This window comes from Lathamus discolor, chromosome 4 (genome assembly GCF_037157495.1).
Source record: "Lathamus discolor isolate bLatDis1 chromosome 4, bLatDis1.hap1, whole genome shotgun sequence".
Taxonomy (NCBI): domain Eukaryota; kingdom Metazoa; phylum Chordata; class Aves; order Psittaciformes; family Psittacidae; genus Lathamus; species Lathamus discolor.
In genome coordinates, this window is record NC_088887.1 from 58028376 (window position 1) to 58046139 (window position 17764).

Here is a 17764-nt window from a genome sequence, read left to right on the forward strand (position 1 = left end):
CCTTTGTGAGCAGGTCAGCTATACCAGCACCCATTTTTTGCCTCAACAGCTACTGCCCCTGATGAGTTCACACCTTGCAGGTGTGAAATGTAGAGGCATCATTAGCTGTTGAAAGACAAAAGCTTGACTGCAAACGTACAGCTAAAGCCTCAATGTCATTGACAGAATGCTAGCTGTTGTTCCTGCATGCATTGGTCATGATGGCTTCTGATGTCTTATTTCTGCAGCCTGCAAAAGGATTGCTATAAATGTTGTTTGGAATAATTACATGAGGCTCTTTTTACAAAGTAATAATAAAAATCTCATTTTCCTGAGACACAACTTCCTTCAGACCAGTAGTATTAATTTGCTTTAGTTATGGCAACAGAGCACAGTGATGTCTAGTGCTCATACATGGTTTCCTGTCTTTTCCATGAGAAAGTTGTTGCTGTTATCTCAGCAGCAAATGATCAGTGTCTGATTGGCTTCTAGTTGTGCTGGCACTGGAACAGGCTGCCCAGGGGGGTTGTGGAGTCTCCTACACTGGAGATATTCAAGGCCCGCCTGGACAAGTTCCTGTGTGATGTACTGTAGGTTACCCTGCTCTTGCAGGGGGGTTGGACTAGATGATCTTTTGAGGTCCCTTCCAACCCTTGGGATTCTGTGATTCTGTGATTCTGTGATGTTTTATGGGATTTCAGCACATCACTCTAGTTTGTCTCAAAGTGCTCCTTAGACAGTAGAGGGTGTATTCAACTTTCTGCTTCTCCATTGGAACCACTGGATGTTTTACACCACAGTAAGGATGTGAAGGAGCTTACCATCATGAATTTCTGCAATACTCTTTTAAACTTAATTCTAGTACTAACAAACGGGTTTTGGATTTATCATCTTAGTAACTCTGTATTTTCAAGTGCTTGCAACTCAGTAGGAGCTTTTTGTCTCTGCAGGAGCCATAATGGAGTTGTCACTTGCTGGTCATACACTGGTTTTTCTTCTGTATGTAGGCCTGCATTTCTGTGGGCCTGAAACACAATTAAATGGTGGTGGTGATAGCTGTTTAAAGTGGGATTATTTTTTTTTTTAAAGGAAATTATTCCTTTCTTGAACTGTTAATGCTGATATTAAGTACAATCTCACTGTGCAGAAACAAGCTTGGTTATGTTAAAATTTGCTTTCTGTGCCGTGAGTTATGTGTGCACATAATTGGTGAAAATCCGGTTTATATAGATAGAGATGACAAGAACCTTTGATATTATGAAGTAAACCTTTCACTAAAACAGGAGCTTTATGTTAGAGCCCGGTACCCAAGAGTGCACTGCTCAGGAAAGTAAAATCCTTAACCCTCAGCTGTGAATAGATTGCAATCTTTTTTGGCAGAGCTGCACATATCTACCCTCTCTCCTTCTTGCTGAATCTGGGCAGAAGGCATAAGATCAGCTGGAACTTTCAGCACATGATGATGTTTTCAGGTAAAACCAAAAAAGTTTGGTAAAGCAAAAAGTCTTACCTTTAACTCATTTATGGTACTACCTTCTGCTTTTATAATCCACATTCATTCTACTCCTGAATAGAGACTGAATGGTTGCTGCAGCATGTCATCCGGTATCTTTCAACCTTTACAGTAAGTGTGTCTTGTCTGGGAAGAGTGACATGTCAAAATGCCAGCTGCTGGCAGCAAGCAGTCACCTCATGTTGGGAACAGAGTATTTTTCATTTTGAAGTACATCTGAAGGGAATGGGGGAATTTAGATGTATCTCTTCCAGAAGGTTATTTCTAGCTGAGATGTTGTACACGTTGTGCAGAAACAAGCATCTGCTGAGAAAATCAAGGCGTATTTTTAGGTGCGCTCTAGGACATAGTTGGAGAAAGCAAGGTATAGGATCTTAGACTCCCTTACAATTTCTATCACACAGATAGCTTTTCAAGTTTGTAATTTAAAGCAAATAATGGAGTGCGTGCCTGTGTGTCTAAACATGTGCATCCTCAAGAAGTGCCAGGGATGTAAAGAGAGAGCTGTGCTATTTCCTGTGGTGCCCAGTCACAGGACCAGAGGCAAAGGGCACAAACTGAAATACAGGAAGTTCCCCTGTGAGCATCAGGAAACACTTCTTACTGTGTCCAAGCACTGGCAGAGATTGCTCAGAGAGGTTGTGGCATCTCTATCCTTGAAGATGCTCAAAAGCCATCTGGACACGGTCCTGGGCAGCCTACTCCAGGTGACCCTGCTTAAGCAGGAAAATTGGACTAGATGACATCGAGACGTCCCTTCCAAATTTAACCATCCTGCGATTTCCCCTAAAGAGGTCTGCAGGGGGCCAAATGCCATGGCTTATCCTTTCTAGTGGAGTTTCATAATCGGGGCTGGGAGGAAGGAAGAGGAATATAGTCTGCATCTGAACGTGTTATTAACTGAGGTATTTTTCTAGCTGATAACTTCATATCAAGAACTCATGCTTCACTTATGGAATCTGTAAAAGTGTGCATATTCATTTGGATTCAGGGAGCTGCTTGGTTTCTATAATGTTTTCCTGTGGTCCTCAATTTGCTTGTTTCTGCATTTCTGTCCTGTTAGTTTCTGGAAATATTTACACCTTTTCTTAGCACTTGTGAATTCTGTAAGTTACAGAAAACTACCAGGGAAAATCATGTTCTAGATTACTGCAGGGAAATGTGGGAATTAAAACTTGCCAGAGCCCAGTGCTTTCTGCCCATCACTTTGTGCCTGTGTGGCAGGGAAGGAGCAAGGAAAGATGCTGTGTTATCAGTAGGTGTGGTTGCACTACTGAAGCTCTGCTATTTCATTCTTTCGCATAGGTCTCAGGGGAGCCATGGCATTTGCTTTGGCCATACGAGATACTGCTACCTACTCACATCAAATGATGTTCTCAACAACTCTCCTTATTGTCTTTTTCACTGTGTGGATTGTTGGTGGAGGTACAACGCCCATGCTCTCATGGCTGAACATCAGGTCAGTATGCAACTATGTTGGGGAAACTTCACTTTTCAGGTGGCAACTGTGCTAATTGGGCATAGTTCTACAGAACTTGTTTGGAGCTTGCTAGAGCTGTTCTAGGTGTTTAGAACACTCTTTTATAGAGGAAGGTGCTAGTGCAGGCTGGTGAAGAAAATGTATTGATGCTGTTGGGACTCAGCTGAAAGATCTCTTACGCTCTGCAAGCAAGTACCTAGGTCCTTGTCAGCCCAGTAGTATATGGAATAGTGTTGCCTGATACAGAAGCCCCTAAACTGAAAGAAAAAGAATTAATCTGTCTAGTTCTATGTAAATTTCTAAGTGTTCTAAGGTTTTTCACTGTCTTTTGACTTTTGGTAACGGCCCCATAATGTTTAATTTAAGTGGAGTCTTTAGTGGATGGTGCTAAACTGAATGCACTTCAAACATCTATCCAAACAAATGTGATGTTATCTAAACAACTGAGATAAATGGGATCCTGCTGGTCTTATAGCTGTGTTTCCTCCTGCTTTGAGGATACCTGTGAAAATGGTAAATAGTGAGATTATAGACATTTGTCTGTAAACCCTGACCAATACTTAGTACATTCAGGCTGCAAGTACCTTCATGTTTGAGGGTACTTATCAACAGAAGATGTTAGAATCATGAATCAGTCATTGTTAAGGATCACATATGTTATCATTCTGTGAAAGTTTTGGCAGTTGTGGGGGGAAGGTGAATAGACTAGAATTAAAACAACACGCACTGTAAAAACCCTTCAGTGTGTTTTTCATATGTACATTTTTTGTGCTCTTTGGCACTTGAAAGCTTACTTTGTCTTGCTTTCTGATTGTGCTAACCAGAATTTGTATCCCATTGTCTTGTGATAGGATAAGAAAAAACAGTTCTTAGGTAAAATCAGTGTCAGTCTTTGGAAGAAATGATTATTCTTGAGGACTGATGCTGGTTTTGGAAAACTGAAGTAAACTGCTTGTGGCAAGAGGTGGCAATTGTTTCTAGGCTGGCAAAAAAGAAAAAAAATGGGTAGTACTTTCAGAAATGCGTGTGAACTCCTCATTGAAGGTAGCATGCTTCCAGTCGGAGAAGGCATTTCAGCGGTGATTTAGAGTATCTCAGCTCTGACTAGTGGCAAACATTAGGAAATCACGGTTTTCTTTTTTGGCGCTAAATGAATCCATTTCTGTCTTTTAAAACTGTCCTTAAATGCAAGTTCCAGATGTTTGGCTAGCACACCAGAAAGAAGCATCACTTCTGTGTAGTCAGGCTCTCTGAAGGTCATGTCGCTAACAACAGGTAATACAGCACACAGTGTGAGGTCAACAACAAAACCAATTCCAGTGCAGTTGTATCGTTAATGACTGTGAAATACCACATCTTAATGATATTTTGAAGTCCAGTCTTGACTGGTTTGTGTTCCTGTTACATGGGAGAGCTGTGCAATGACTAAAAGTACCTGGCACAGGTGCCATGTGCAACTTCCTGTTTGACATCTCTGACAGCAGGAGGGGATTTCTTTACGGTGGTGGTATATAAGGAACAAATGTACTAATACACTTCTGCAAGCAGGACAGGCACAGTCTGCATAACTAGCAGCATGCACAGACTGTCCGAGGCATGGGGTACAAGGGAGCAGGAGATGAGCTCTGGACAGCAGTACACAGGTAAGAACACTGCTTGCAGTAGTTGAACAGAGTCAGCCAAGAGCTGCCTGCAGCCACTGCAATGGCCTATGTATGGATATCCCTTTTCTGATCTCCATTTGAGTGGATTCTGAAGTGTTTTCCAAAGTGACCTTGATGCAACCAGGTCAATAAAACTGACTCTGACAGCTCTCATTGTAGGTGCTGGCATCCTGAGCCTTCTGCCCTGATGTCTGCACGTCTTTTGCGCCTTTTTTGTTAAGGAACATAGCTGGGTATTTCCTTCAAACCTCATCATCCACTAACAGACGGGATGTGCTGTTGACCAGCTAAGTGAATAATTATGTTTGGTCTACCTGTATCAGGAAGCAGCTTCTGAGCGCAGTCAAACATTATCTCTGTCACAGGGCTCCTCCAGTCGTCAGTGGTAGGACAGGACTAAATTCTAGCATGTGGCCCAGCTCCTGATCAACTCAAACAGTTCTGAGGCAGCAGCTTACCCCATTCCCTCACCATTGAGTCTAGGAAGCAGGTTGTGGAAGCATCCAATAATATACTCTTACTTCTTTAGCAGGACTAATCTGGTTCAGTAACAAGCCTGGCTGACGAGTTGCTCCTGAAGTGAGAAAGGGCTAACACCATATCCATTCCAGGCCTGCCCTTTGGGTAGGCTGTGCTTGCAAAAATCATTAATATGGCCAACAAAGCAGAACAACTGGAAAGGCTGTGATGCCATTCCTAGGCAAGTAGCTGTCATAAGGCAGTTGAGTGTTTAGCTGTAGCTTTCTTGGGGATTTACCCACCATTGCTAGAAACCAGTAATTTTAACTGTCATTTGTTTGGCATGGTTGACAAAATAAATTGTTACCTTCCTTATTATGGGAAGGATATCACGTAAACAAGGGAACTCTATGTAAGAAGTATTTTGGAGAGCTGCATGGGTATGTCTACAGCTGCCTTGATAAGCGCTGCTCTGTTAATGATGGAGACTGCAATTTCTGAGACCACATGAACTTACATTTGTGCCAGGAGGTGGCAGCCGTGTGCAGCTGATCGAGAGCTAGAAACCTGTTGCTGATGAAGCACCCTCTGTAATAGAGCCCTTTCTGCTGGAAAGCTAGCAGTCCTGTCTGACCTTACAGGTTTAAGAAAACACATTAGTTTCCAGCTGAATTTTACAAATATGCAGCTTTTCTCTTTTTCTATCCCTTTCTACCCAATGGAAGTGGTAGGCAGGAGGAGATGAAGATGAGATGCTGTTCCAGTGCCTTGCTTAGCAGCATAGTGTATAGCGCTGATGCAGGCCTGAGGCCCCTGTCTCTGGGGTGGCTTGGGATGCTTTCTGAGCCTTAGCACTTGCCATTATGTTAGATTGCAAGAGACTAACATGAAAATTATGAATTTTCATGTGAATTATGAATACCTATGAAGATAGGCTGAGAAAGTTGGGGTTCTTCAGCTTGGAGAAGAGAAGGCTGCCTGGAGACCTCATAGCAGCCTTCCACTATCTGAAAGGGAGCTATAGGGTTGCTGGGGAGGGACTCTTCATTAGGGACTGTAGTGATAGGACAAGAGGTAATGGGTTAAAACTTAAATGGGGGAAGTTTAGATTGGGTATAAGGAGGAAATTCTTTCCTGTTAGGGTGGTGAGGCACTGGAATGGGTTGAACAGGGAAGTTGTGAATGCTCCCATCCCTGGCAGTGTTGAAGACCCGGTTGGACAGAGCCTTGAGTGACATGGTTTAGTGTGAGGTGTCCCTGCCCATGGCAGGGGGGCTGGAAGTAGATGATCTTAAGGTTCTTTCCAACCCTAACTATGCTACGATTCTAAATTAAGTTGTGGTAAAGTGAAAAGCAGCATAAGGAGGAAAACAAACAAAAATGCTCTCTGCTTCCCTTGCTTTGTTCCAAGTGTCTTGAGTAATCACAAGAGCAGGAATCTTTCCAAATAGGGTATGTCATCCGTGTACCAGAGTCCATTAACTAGGCTTAAATGTAGAGCTAAGCAGAGAACCTATGGTTTGTAGCGGAGACTTAACTTCTGTTTGCTGCTTGACTATTTGGGAAAGTGAGGTCATGACTGCAAAATCTGAATAAAAAATAATGGGATCTTTAAGTGCTTTTGGTTTCTGCCACTTGATGCTGAGCAAGTTAAAAATTAACACCAGAAACTGGAGTTAAAGCCCTGATGTCATGCATTGTGAATTTCTTGGCTGTCTATCAGTGGGATGTATCCAAGCATGCGAACGGTAAACAGTTAGACTTCTCTAGGAGTAGGTTGATTTTTTTTTTTTTCTCAGAAACTAAAGGAAGACTTGGATATTAAAAATATAGTCTCATCCTTCTGAGGCTAAAAAGAAGAAAGAAAGAAAAACAATTTCCTGCCCGAAGTTTTAACAGTCTCAGAAAACTTGAGCTCTGTAAATCAAAACCACTGGCAAAGTTCCTCTTTTCAGAAAGTAGCTGACTTATCATTTCATTTATCTGTTACAGGAAAAAAGGGAACTCCTGTCACTTGTATTGCAAAACAATGTTTTTTTTCCATTTTTCGTTAGAGGTTATTGACCTGGTTCTTTTTATGTTGAATGCAGTAACACGTAGATTAATGCCTTCCTCCCCTTCACAATCTGCTTCAAATGAGGAAGCTCATGCTTATTTTAATGAAGTAATTTTGGTTATATTTAGTGACCTTTTAGTAAATCTTAAAGCAGCATATCTTTCAATTTAAAATATTTTAAGTATCCTTCTACAATAAAAGTTAAAGGTTGCACAGAAAATGTCAACTTAGATATTTACTACCTTATGTCGGTTTTTAAGAGCTTTCTATTTAGTGATTTGTATTTCAATTTTTTCCTTCAAATGAGCAAGCTGTTAAGGAAATCTGGAAACACTGTCTCTCACATAGCTGCTATGTTAACTACCCAGTTACCTGGGATGGTGGTAAAACTGACAGCTTGGTGGCAATCTCAGGTTATACTCCATTATCTTACCCAGGGTGGTCCAACAATAAAGTGTGCATTTCTTAAATACCATGCCTCAGTGTGTTGCAATGCCAGGAGGCGAGTATTGATGTTGGGATCCAGCTTTGTGTTACATTTGAGACTGGAATGGGGGATGTCTGATAAGAGATTACATCTTTCTGTTTTGCAGCCTGTTTCCATTAATCTACAACTTAGATCCTTCACTGTTTTGTTTTAGCTGCTTTCTGCTACCCTTGTAGCAGAAGTTCTGTTCCTTGCCTTGTTGTGGGCTTTTTCCTTTCACAGTATCATTTTCTGCACTGTTTCCTCCAGTTGTCTTTCCCTGCCTAGTTTATCCTGTCTTCCTCATTCTTTCCCAGTCTCTAGTGTCTCATCATCAGTCTTGAATCTCTCTTGCTGGAGGTGCAATGCAGCCTCTGAACCTTCAGCCTCACCCATGTGGGTCTTTCCTTTGGTAGGAAAGAGATTGCCTCATGTTTTGGATATCTGGAATTAAGCATGGGAGATGATTCCTTATCTCTGAAATAAATTCTGTGCTCTAAAACATAACAATTCAGACCAAGGAGAAAATGTATGGGGAAGGCCCATACCCTGTAGGAGCTGGGTTGAGATAGATCTGGGAGCACATGGGTGATACGGGTTTAACTGCCAAGCTTTGGCAAGCCTTAGCAGGCAGTTTCAGGAGTCCTTATCTTTGTTAGGTAAAGAAACCAACCTTGTTAGTTAAAACCGACCTGAAACAACATTTCCTAATCCCAGGGTTGTTTTAGTGCCTGGGCTTTAGTTTTCATTTATTTCTTTATCATGGTGGTGGGAATTCTCTTCTTCCTCAGGCATCCTCTGAGAAACCGTTGAAATCTTCCAAAATAGCTGAAACTTTCCAAAAACGCTGCACTCATTATAGACATCTGGGAAACCTTCAGTGTTCTGACTTGGCAGAGGCACAGCAACGAGAGAGAAGTTGCTGAGGGGAAGTTGTTGGGCAGTTTTTAATTTTAGGTTTTGCTGCACATGCAGAGGCGTCTCAGTTTTGCCTTTCGGAGCAGAGTGTTCTGACCTGGAGTGTTTGTTGGTATGGGAGAAGAGCTATTGAACCAGGAATCCAAACCAAATCCATCTAAACTCTTTGGCTCAGCCTTCAAGGATTAGAAGAGTGCATGCTCTTCATAGCACAAGTTATGGCCTCAAGTATTTGGTTCATTAGGATGTCAGCCTGCAATCAGGTGTGTACACTTGCTCTTTGTAAAGCAAGGCCTCTGTGGATTTCTGATCATCTGGGCTTTTATTTCACATAAGCAGTATATAGTTCATGTAGTATGCCTTCGTGGAAAAATAAGGGAAAAAAAGCCCCCCCAGGCTGCTAAGGAATTCATGTGGAACATATTAACAACCAAGCATTCCTTCACGGGTGTTTTTCTTTAAGTACAACTGGAAAAGGCAATGCAGAGCCAAAACACATTCTGCTATGACTGGAGATCAATGTTGCTAAAGATTGTTAGCCGGTTGTTAAACAGTTTATAAAAAAATTGAGTGGTTTAGTACATATTACCAGTTGTTTTGGACCGCTCTGAAACTAGGCAGTTGTTGATGGCTGTTGGCGGCCTTTTTCATGTACTCATAGCTTCCTGTGATTATTTTCTCCAATAAGCTTTTCTCTTTTAGACTACATGCAGGTCTGAAGTGGTAGGAATTGGCTTAGATCAGCTCTGTCTCTTTGTACAGCTATTGAATCTAATTTTCTGGGGGAGGTAGCTTGTCATGAATACAGGTGTTTTGCCAGCCTGAATCTGGATGAACGAAGAATATTACTGGGCATCTCAATCATGAAGTGCTGCTGTTATTAATTTTGATTTTTTTTTTGTCACTTTGTCATTGTTCTGCCATTCTCAATCTTGTATGCTTTGTTCTTTTTTGTTTGGGTTAGGGGTTTTTGTTGTTGGTGTGCTTTGTTTTGCTAGGGAGCTCTGTAAAGCTACCATCTCATGAGCATTTTGTTACTCACACTGCATTCTTGTACTGTACCAGAGTTGGTGACCATGTTCCATCGGTGGAAGAGATGAGTGAAAGCCGCTGGCTGTACTTCAGGTGACACTGTGCTTTCCTTGATACCAAATTAACCTCGTGCTTGGCTTTCTTCACCTTTATAACACTTAAGTGTGTGTTCTTTTTTCATACTATGGCATGCTTCTGCTGCTTCTCCTTTTCTGCAGAGTGCCATAGACGTTCCTCAGTTCTGAGTCTGTTTTCTTCTTCCGAGCTGTGAGAGTGTGGATCACACATCATGTCTTTAGCCTTAAAAAAAATCCACAAAACACCACATCTTTTAACTCTGTGTATGGGTAATTAATGAAGCAAAGCTAGCATCTCTGGCCTGGGAAGAATTAAAAGCTGAAGAATCACGGATGCTCTCCTTTGAACCTTTATAACACAGGTATTCTTAAGCATTCTTTGGAGTTATTTCATACAACTGCTCAGGTTGGAAGGGACTTCATAGAAGATTTAGCTCAGCCTTTTTGGGGGTGTATTTTAAAAACTGAGGGTTATCACATTGCTTCACAGGAAGTTGCTAGTAAGAGTGGAGACAAACCAGAATCCTAGTCTTTTCCAGTTGATGGTTTTTATAGCTGGTACATGGATAGAAAGAGAATCAACAAGAAGATAAATCTCTAACTGGGATATATAGGGCATGTGTATTGCTTGTGTGTGTGTGTGTATTTATATATATATATACACACACACTTCTACAGAATATTTATGCAAAGAAAACTCTTTGGGATGAGGCAATGGTAAGTTTCCTGTCATGGTTGAAGCTTCCCAGCAAAGTACTAAACTTGCCAGAGATTTAGTATGCTTGTTTGTACAGAGAATCTGAGAACTATTATCTGTTACAGTCATTCTTGGCTGCTGCCACAGCAATTACATATGCCAGAATGTAATAAAGCCTGGTATTTTGGTAACTTGTCATCTATGTGTTGCAGGGCCTTGGAAAGGCTTTTGAAGTGTCGGAAGAAATAGTTCCACCATTTAAAAATGACATAGTGGAGAACCTGAAGTAGTTCTATCTCCTTTTTTTTTTACCATTCCTTTCCATACATTTAGTTTCCACTTTGCATTCCACATATTCTGCACCTCGTGTGTCAACCATTTTCTACCACACAGTTTAAATTACTGAATTATACATAGGTTTAGTGTTTGAGGGATCAAATCTGAGTAGCTGCTTTCCTATATGTGATGCTGGAGTTGTAGCGTAAGTTGTAGAATAAGGACCAGAAGGTGGTTAGGAAGTCAGCTAAGAGCAGAAACATAGTGCTTTGGTATTGGGCTCGATGGTAGTCCTTTTGCTGTTACAGGGCTCTAAGTCTGAAATGTCTTTCATGACTTAAAAACCTAAGCAAACTAACTAGGGAGGAGTGAAGAAGTATGCTAAAATCGGAGCAATTTTTACTGTAGCATATTCTTGTCTACAACTTCCAGTACACTTCCCAAGGCAGAAATAAAGATGTCTGAACTTTATACACTACAGCCTGCCCTGAAGTCTTAAGGTATCTGTCAAATACGGAATCGATGTCAGTGGGGGAAATAGGTGGGGGTTTCACCAGGTTTGGAATATTATGCATTGTTACAGCTGAAAGACTGCTCATATTCTTCATCTGACACCTGCTTTTTAAGAGTTATTTATTCAAATTGTTACTGTACACCCTAAAGGAATGCACACACAACTGCTGCAATGGGCTTTCAGAATGGGTGGAGTGGAAATGAAGATGCTGTCTGTAGTAGGAATTTTTCCTAAAATTTGAACCATTTTAATATAGAAAAGCTCTTTTTCCCTCTTCAGCATGACAATAAACCCGAACACCTGGCCTGAGATGTACTGTGACTTTTCATTGAACAGAATGGTCATCCTGTTTTGGTCTTCCCTTAAGCTCCCTTCGCCTGCCTAAGGGCAGTTAAAATCCCCCAAACAAATGCACAGCCTTGTAAGTCAAATAAAAGCTGAGACATTCTGAATTGTTTGGTTTTCTTGTGTACTGTGAAGTGAAAGGGTAGGCCAGTGAGTTAAAGCTATTTCGGGAATGCAAGCTATGTTCGTCTTCTGGAATGAGCTTCTTGAACTCCCCATTCATATCGCCAGCTGTGCAGCTAACATGAACATGATTGCTCGCATAGTGCATTGAACCTCCACAGTGCGTACCTGGAGTTTGAAAAACCACAAATATTTCTTTGTGCATTCCTTTATAAATATACATAAATCTTGTATATATTGCCATACTGAGTGGGTTTCCTGATGTTACTTATCAGCTTTTGGTATGAGGCTTCACTAGGTAACTAGTTTGTCTGCAGAAGACCCTTCTTATCATGTCTTCATGGCTTAGTGGTAGCCTGACCTGTGACATTTAAGCCTATGTAACCTTTACAGAGCTCTTTTGTGTGGAATTTTATTTTAGCATGTGTAACAATCCAGTACCCAAACTGTCTGTTCAGTGTTCCCTTAAAATGGTAAAGCTTTTAGCTGCGAGGCTGGTCAGTGCCAATGAATTCCCAGGCCAAATGTGCCTAAAGGTTAAGGTAACACTGTATGTGAAAAAAGGAAGTGGTGATGAAAGAAAAGAAACTCAGGTTAAAATCCAGGCAAGAAGACTGTTTCATACAAGGCTGCTACAGGCTGTCTTAGAGTGGCTTTCTGGATTTTCCCTGAACCACTTTAAATCATGTGCAGCCTTGGATTGGCTGTTGAGTCCATAAAGGATGACTTAAAACCTTAGTTCTGTGCCTATGTTCCTTCTGTTATTCTAATAGGAAGTAGTGCCCTCCAAGTTATTTGAAGGTGTTCCCTTTTAGTTTAATCCATTCCATCTTCTGTGCCTGAAGGTAAATAGTGTCTGAATTACTGCTTGCCTTATGCAGATGCATGTCCCTGGGACACACAAATTAACTAGTCTTACCAGCAAGGTTCTTTTGGTTTCTGGCGATCCTCAGAGATATTGTATAAACACTGTGGCTAGAAATAGCTGGCACAAAGTCTAAGTAACAGAGAGATTGCGCTAAACCAGCTCAGTGCCTTCCAAGAGAGGGGAAATGAAGACGCTGGCCATTTCAGACAATATGTTTTTCTAATTGCTTGCATTTTCCTACACTTATTATGCAACATGGTAGAACTGAAACACAACACATTTGAGAATGACAATCTTACCCAACATTTGAGATTGGAGGTCTAGGTTCTACAAAACAGCACAGAAATTAAGGCATAAGCAGGATTTAAAAGTAGACAAGAATTATCTTAAGGAATAGCCCAAAACAGACTAGAACAACCTGAGCATAATTACAAGGATTAAATACACATCTTGGATAGAAGTGCTATGTGAAAGAGTGTAATAAGGTGTAATACAAAAGCAAGTAGATGGCTTCTTATGAGCATAGTGTATGTAATGAAATGTACCATTTCATTAAACAGACCCTCCGTCACTCAACTAGGAGTCTGGACTAGACAAACCTCTTGTTAATCCACTGTGGCTGTATTATGTTAGGTGAATGAAACTTGCAGCAAATTAGGTTTATGAGCCTTTATAAAGTATTTTTGTTGTTTCATACAGTGCATTAAAACTTTGTGTGTGTGGCTTCTTTTAGTCATATATTTGAGCTATTATCAGGCGTATCTGGCAGCTAAGTAATTTGCCATGTCAAGGCTGGGCTCTTTCATAGTCTCTAGTTTCTTACTGCTGGACATGAGGAGTTTTTTCCACTGAAGAGGATGTGATCCAAAATTGATCTTTTAAGTCAGAAATAGTATTTGCCACCATCCTAAAAGAACTGGCAACAAAGGTAAGCTGTTGAAGTTGATGCCGAGATGGAGTTAAAGCTGTTATCTACAGGTAGCTGCTGCTTGACTGAAAAAGCATCTTGTGTACAGCTATGTAACTGCAGGGGAATAATGGACACCTCTTCCTCAAACTGTTCTTATAACCTTTCTGAATGCAGCTTTGCTGGGTGCTTAAAGTGCTTTTAAAAACATTCTGCCAAACTTACAGCATTTCCAACCCTCAGTAACGCCACTTGCTTTGTTTTCCTAATGTTTCTGTAGGGTTGGGGTTGACCCAGATCAGGATCCTCCACCTACTAATGACAGCTTTCAAGTCTTACAAGGAGTAAGTAACTAGATAACTTCTCTATTAGGCTGATCTTATTGTATATCTAAGATGATAAAGAACTGCAGAAGCTATGTGCATGGATAGAATCCTTCTCTCCTAGCTGGCAAGTCAGTAATGCATTTTACTTTATACTATTCAAGTAATGCCTATCGAAAAACATTCTGTGGTTTTGGGTGTAATGCCACAGTGTTCAGATTTTTGTGTATATGTCTGTGTATAAGGCATCCAAAACCTTCCAAAATCTAATACTGTCTGTTTAACAATGTGCTTTCCTCTTCCCCAGCCACCCAAGATGCTTGCTTTTAACATGCTACAGCATAAACAGTTCTTCCCAAAACTGACCCAGACGTAATCATTTTAGCTTATGCCCAATAACTGATACCAGACTTTGCCCTTGGACTTGCTTAGAATCAAAGATTAAGTTTGCTAATCCAGTCTCAGCTCCTGCATACTGTACCACAAGATGGCTTGATCTTGCCTGTACTACCTACTGCCTGTATGAGGCAAAAGGAACACTGGAAAATTGTCATTTATATTCAGCAAATTGCTGCTGTGAATCTTTAGTGCAGCTTTCTATGCATCAGTAACAACCCCGGAGTTGGCTTTTTTTTCCCTCCGATATGCTATTGGCAAACAAGACTATCAAGAGAATGTTGTTCATAGCAGAAATTTCAGTTTTCCTTGTCTAGAAACTGAGTGAATTCACAGGAAGAATGAAAGGTTTGGAAAAAAAGCGCCAACCCCAAACAACACAACAACCACCCAACATTTCCTCTGTCCAGATGTTTAGTTTACATGCTCCCAGAGTACTGTTTGACACTAATTGTTCTGTAGCACAACTGCTTGCTTATACAGGAATCTCCTAGAGGAAGTTGGATGACAGCAAAGATAGATTACTTTGGATACAGAGGATGATGCTTAGGGTGCAAGCGTGTGAACTAGACTATGTAAACCTGAGGCTGTATGATGCTGGTGTTAAGGCTGGTCACAGATACATGGATGGAATATTTGCTGTATCTGGGATCAGCTTTCTTATTAGTTGTTTCTCCTGCCTTGCCCTGTTTTTTTTGTTTGGTCACAGGTTGCACAGATAAGAACTACTTGCTCAGGAAACATCTCTTTCATTGCAGAAACTGCATTAGGTATCTCTGTGTTCTTTGTAGAAGCCTGTGTCCACACAAAATAGATTCTGAAACAGTGGGTTTGGGTACTAAGAAGGGTGAACTTGGTTCTATATGTATCTGAAAGGAATCAGAAGGCCAGGCCTCAAAACACCTTTTATGGTGAAGACCACAGTTACTGCATAAATTCAAGGTTAGGAAGTGGTATTGTGGTAAGATGGCTTTGGCCAGTTCAGACTGAGCTTGTCAGTATTTGAGGAATTGTGTTACAGGAAACAGAACATGGGTATTCTGTTCTATTCAGTGTCTGGATGGAAATATCTTGTTACTTTTTTCCCATGTAAACATAAAGCACTTACCCATTTGTTTCCTTCTTTAGCTGTGCTTTGCATTCCTAATGGAGTCCATTAGTCAGTTCCCTTTGGATTCCTCTTTCTTTCACCAAGCCAAGATTAGCAGCGTGTCGCAGTTAAAGAAAATATATCATTTGGGATGTGGAGGGAGTGAAAATGTACTAAGGTTTAACTCTTGGTGGATTGTGGATTTTTTGCAGATCAGAAGTACCGAGGGCAATCCTATCTTATTTTCAATAGCTTGGCAGAGGACTCATGCAAGGCATTCTCGCTTCATCTGTTTTCCTGTGTTTAACTTTGGCTTTTGACTGAAAAAAAAGGAGAAAAAAAAACCCAAACCCAGAACAAAAAAACCTAAACAAAGCCTACCTCCCCCCCCCCCCCGAAAAAAAAAAGCCAACATGCAAAAAGCAAAACAGTAACAAAAGTAAAACCGAATGCAGCTGCAGACCAGCTGGTGCAACGACTTGCAGCACAACAAATAAAGGGTTATATTTAACATTGTTGGCCCTTCCGAGGTTGATCCAGCACTTAGGAAATTTTCATGACCTTCAACAGTTGTGATTTTATACAGATTCCCTGTGAAGCATGTTTCTCAGGTGTGATATATTTCATCATGTTAGAGTTTCAGGTATGGTAAATTCCCTTGTTCTTCCAAGGAAGTAATAGGCTTAAGAACATCAAATAGACTTGGAGTTAAGGAAGCCAACCAAGCAATGGATAGGGATCAGTGTGGATTATTCCAGTTCATTTATCTGGGGAGGGAGATGGGGATGAGACATCAATGAGGCTTATTTGTCAGTCTTGGACTTATTCCTATATCCATTACTGCATTAACTGTGGAATAAGCTTTTAGACTCAAGGGAACTTGCTGGTGTAGGGCTTGCTAAGATAACTGGAGGGCAATAAAGAGTGCTGTCTGCATTCCAAGTACAGTATTGAAGTAATTTGGCCTTTTTGGACAACAATGTGAATGATTGGAATGTGTGATTTGGTTGTTGTTTGGGATTTTTTTCTACCTGAAATAATTGAATGTGTTTTTGTTTTATTTATAGGAAGGCCCAGATTCTGAAAGAAGGAACAGGACAAAGCAGGAAAGTGCTTGGCTCTTCAGGCTATGGTATAGCTTTGACCATAAGTATCCTTTTGAAAACACAGCTTACCTTCAAGGCATGAAATGCTCACTTTTTTCTTTTCCAAGTGCTCATATGTAGTCTTAAGCACTTGAGACAGTCAAGCTGATGAAAGATCAAGTATTTGACAGGTTCAAGGCACAGAACTGAAGCTTGAACTCACTGACACAGAAGTTGGACCTTTCCTTTCTCTAATGTATGTATGTACGTATGTATGTACGTATGGTCATACTTGCTGGAGGACAGAAGCCAGTCAGTTCTAGGACCTGACGTTCCATCCTAAACAGTAACACAGCCAATCAACTATTTCAGATCCTCTGATTCATTCCATTAATCTGTTCTCATCTTCACTGATGTGCATAACACTAACTAGTTTTCCAGTTCACTGTACATGTCTAAGCCCCAATTCGTTGCTCTGAAGGGCCATCTGCTTTTGCTATGGGGAAACTCATTGCTGATACAGGAAGTTCTGAAACTAAAAATCTGCGTACCATCCAGCTGATTCCCTTTATCTGGAACTTCCTATGGGTGTTATAGCAGTGTCCTTATGTGTGTATATAGTATTGTAAACTTTTCTAAAGCTGGTAAATGCTTTCTGGTGCCTCTGAACAATGTTAGTGCAGCTGTCCTGTCTTCCCTGCTTCTGGGTTTTATTAATCTACTTAGCATATTCTGAGTCAGTACATCATATAGGTGCCCCTCCTTAACAGCTTACACTGAGTAGGAAATAGCAAAGATAATCTTGTGGCCATGGCAGGTCACTTACACCCAGAACTTCAAAAAAGTTTGAGTTATTGATTCTTAGTAATTTCTGGGGCAGTTAAATGTATGTAAATAGCTGTGACAGAGCCTTAATCTTGTTGCAGCTTGCATCTGAGAAGTAAGTCTTTTCATTGTGGTCTTGGCCATTGCTTGATAAGAGATTGCTGGCCTGCTGGAGGACAGTAGTTTCCTTCCATGCCTTGTGCATCCAGATTTCCCACTCAGGGAAACCCAGGTACAGTGTTGAAAGCATTTGGATCCGAACTGCAGTTGCCAGTTCAGGATAAAATGTGTTTGTGACTGATGCTTTCAGATGCAGTAGTATTGGACCAAAGCCCAGAAGGGAGTGTATGTGCTAGCTTAAATATCCATAAATGTTCGTAATTCCAGGTTAACCCTTTGAGTTGAGTGGTGGTGTCAAAGTGTATTGAGGTCAATTTTTGTTGACCCTGTCAAACAGGAAGTCAAAAAGAAGACCTTTGTGGTAAAATCACGGAAGGATCTGGCTCTGACTGACTGCTTCTTTTTTGTCTTTTTAAGAAGGAAGCAGACCTATCCTCTTCCCCTGCCTTTACAAAAGGGATGTGCCCAATGAATAAAAGGCGTAGTTGGCAGTGCTGACTTCCCTCAGCTGACTGCTAGCACAGCTGCAGCAAGGGGAGGGGGAAGTACTA

At 41.0% G+C, this 17764-nt stretch overlaps 1 protein-coding gene across 2 annotated transcripts in view; it reads left to right on the forward strand.

Annotated features, from left to right (window-relative positions):
* Nucleotides 1-17764, forward strand: part of SLC9A7 (solute carrier family 9 member A7) — a 77235-nt gene that overhangs the window by 49185 nt on the left and 10286 nt on the right. Inside the window, exons 11-15 of one of the 2 annotated variants that reach the window (XM_065677593.1) lie at nt 1340-1451; nt 2798-2951; nt 9601-9660; nt 13655-13718; nt 16251-16333. In XM_065677593.1, coding sequence (XP_065533665.1) covers nt 1340-1451; nt 2798-2951; nt 9601-9660; nt 13655-13718; nt 16251-16333 — 473 coding nt within the window. The remainder of the gene's footprint in view (nt 1-1339; nt 1452-2797; nt 2952-9600; nt 9661-13654; nt 13719-16250; nt 16334-17764) is intronic. The other variant, XM_065677594.1, reaches the window with a different exon arrangement.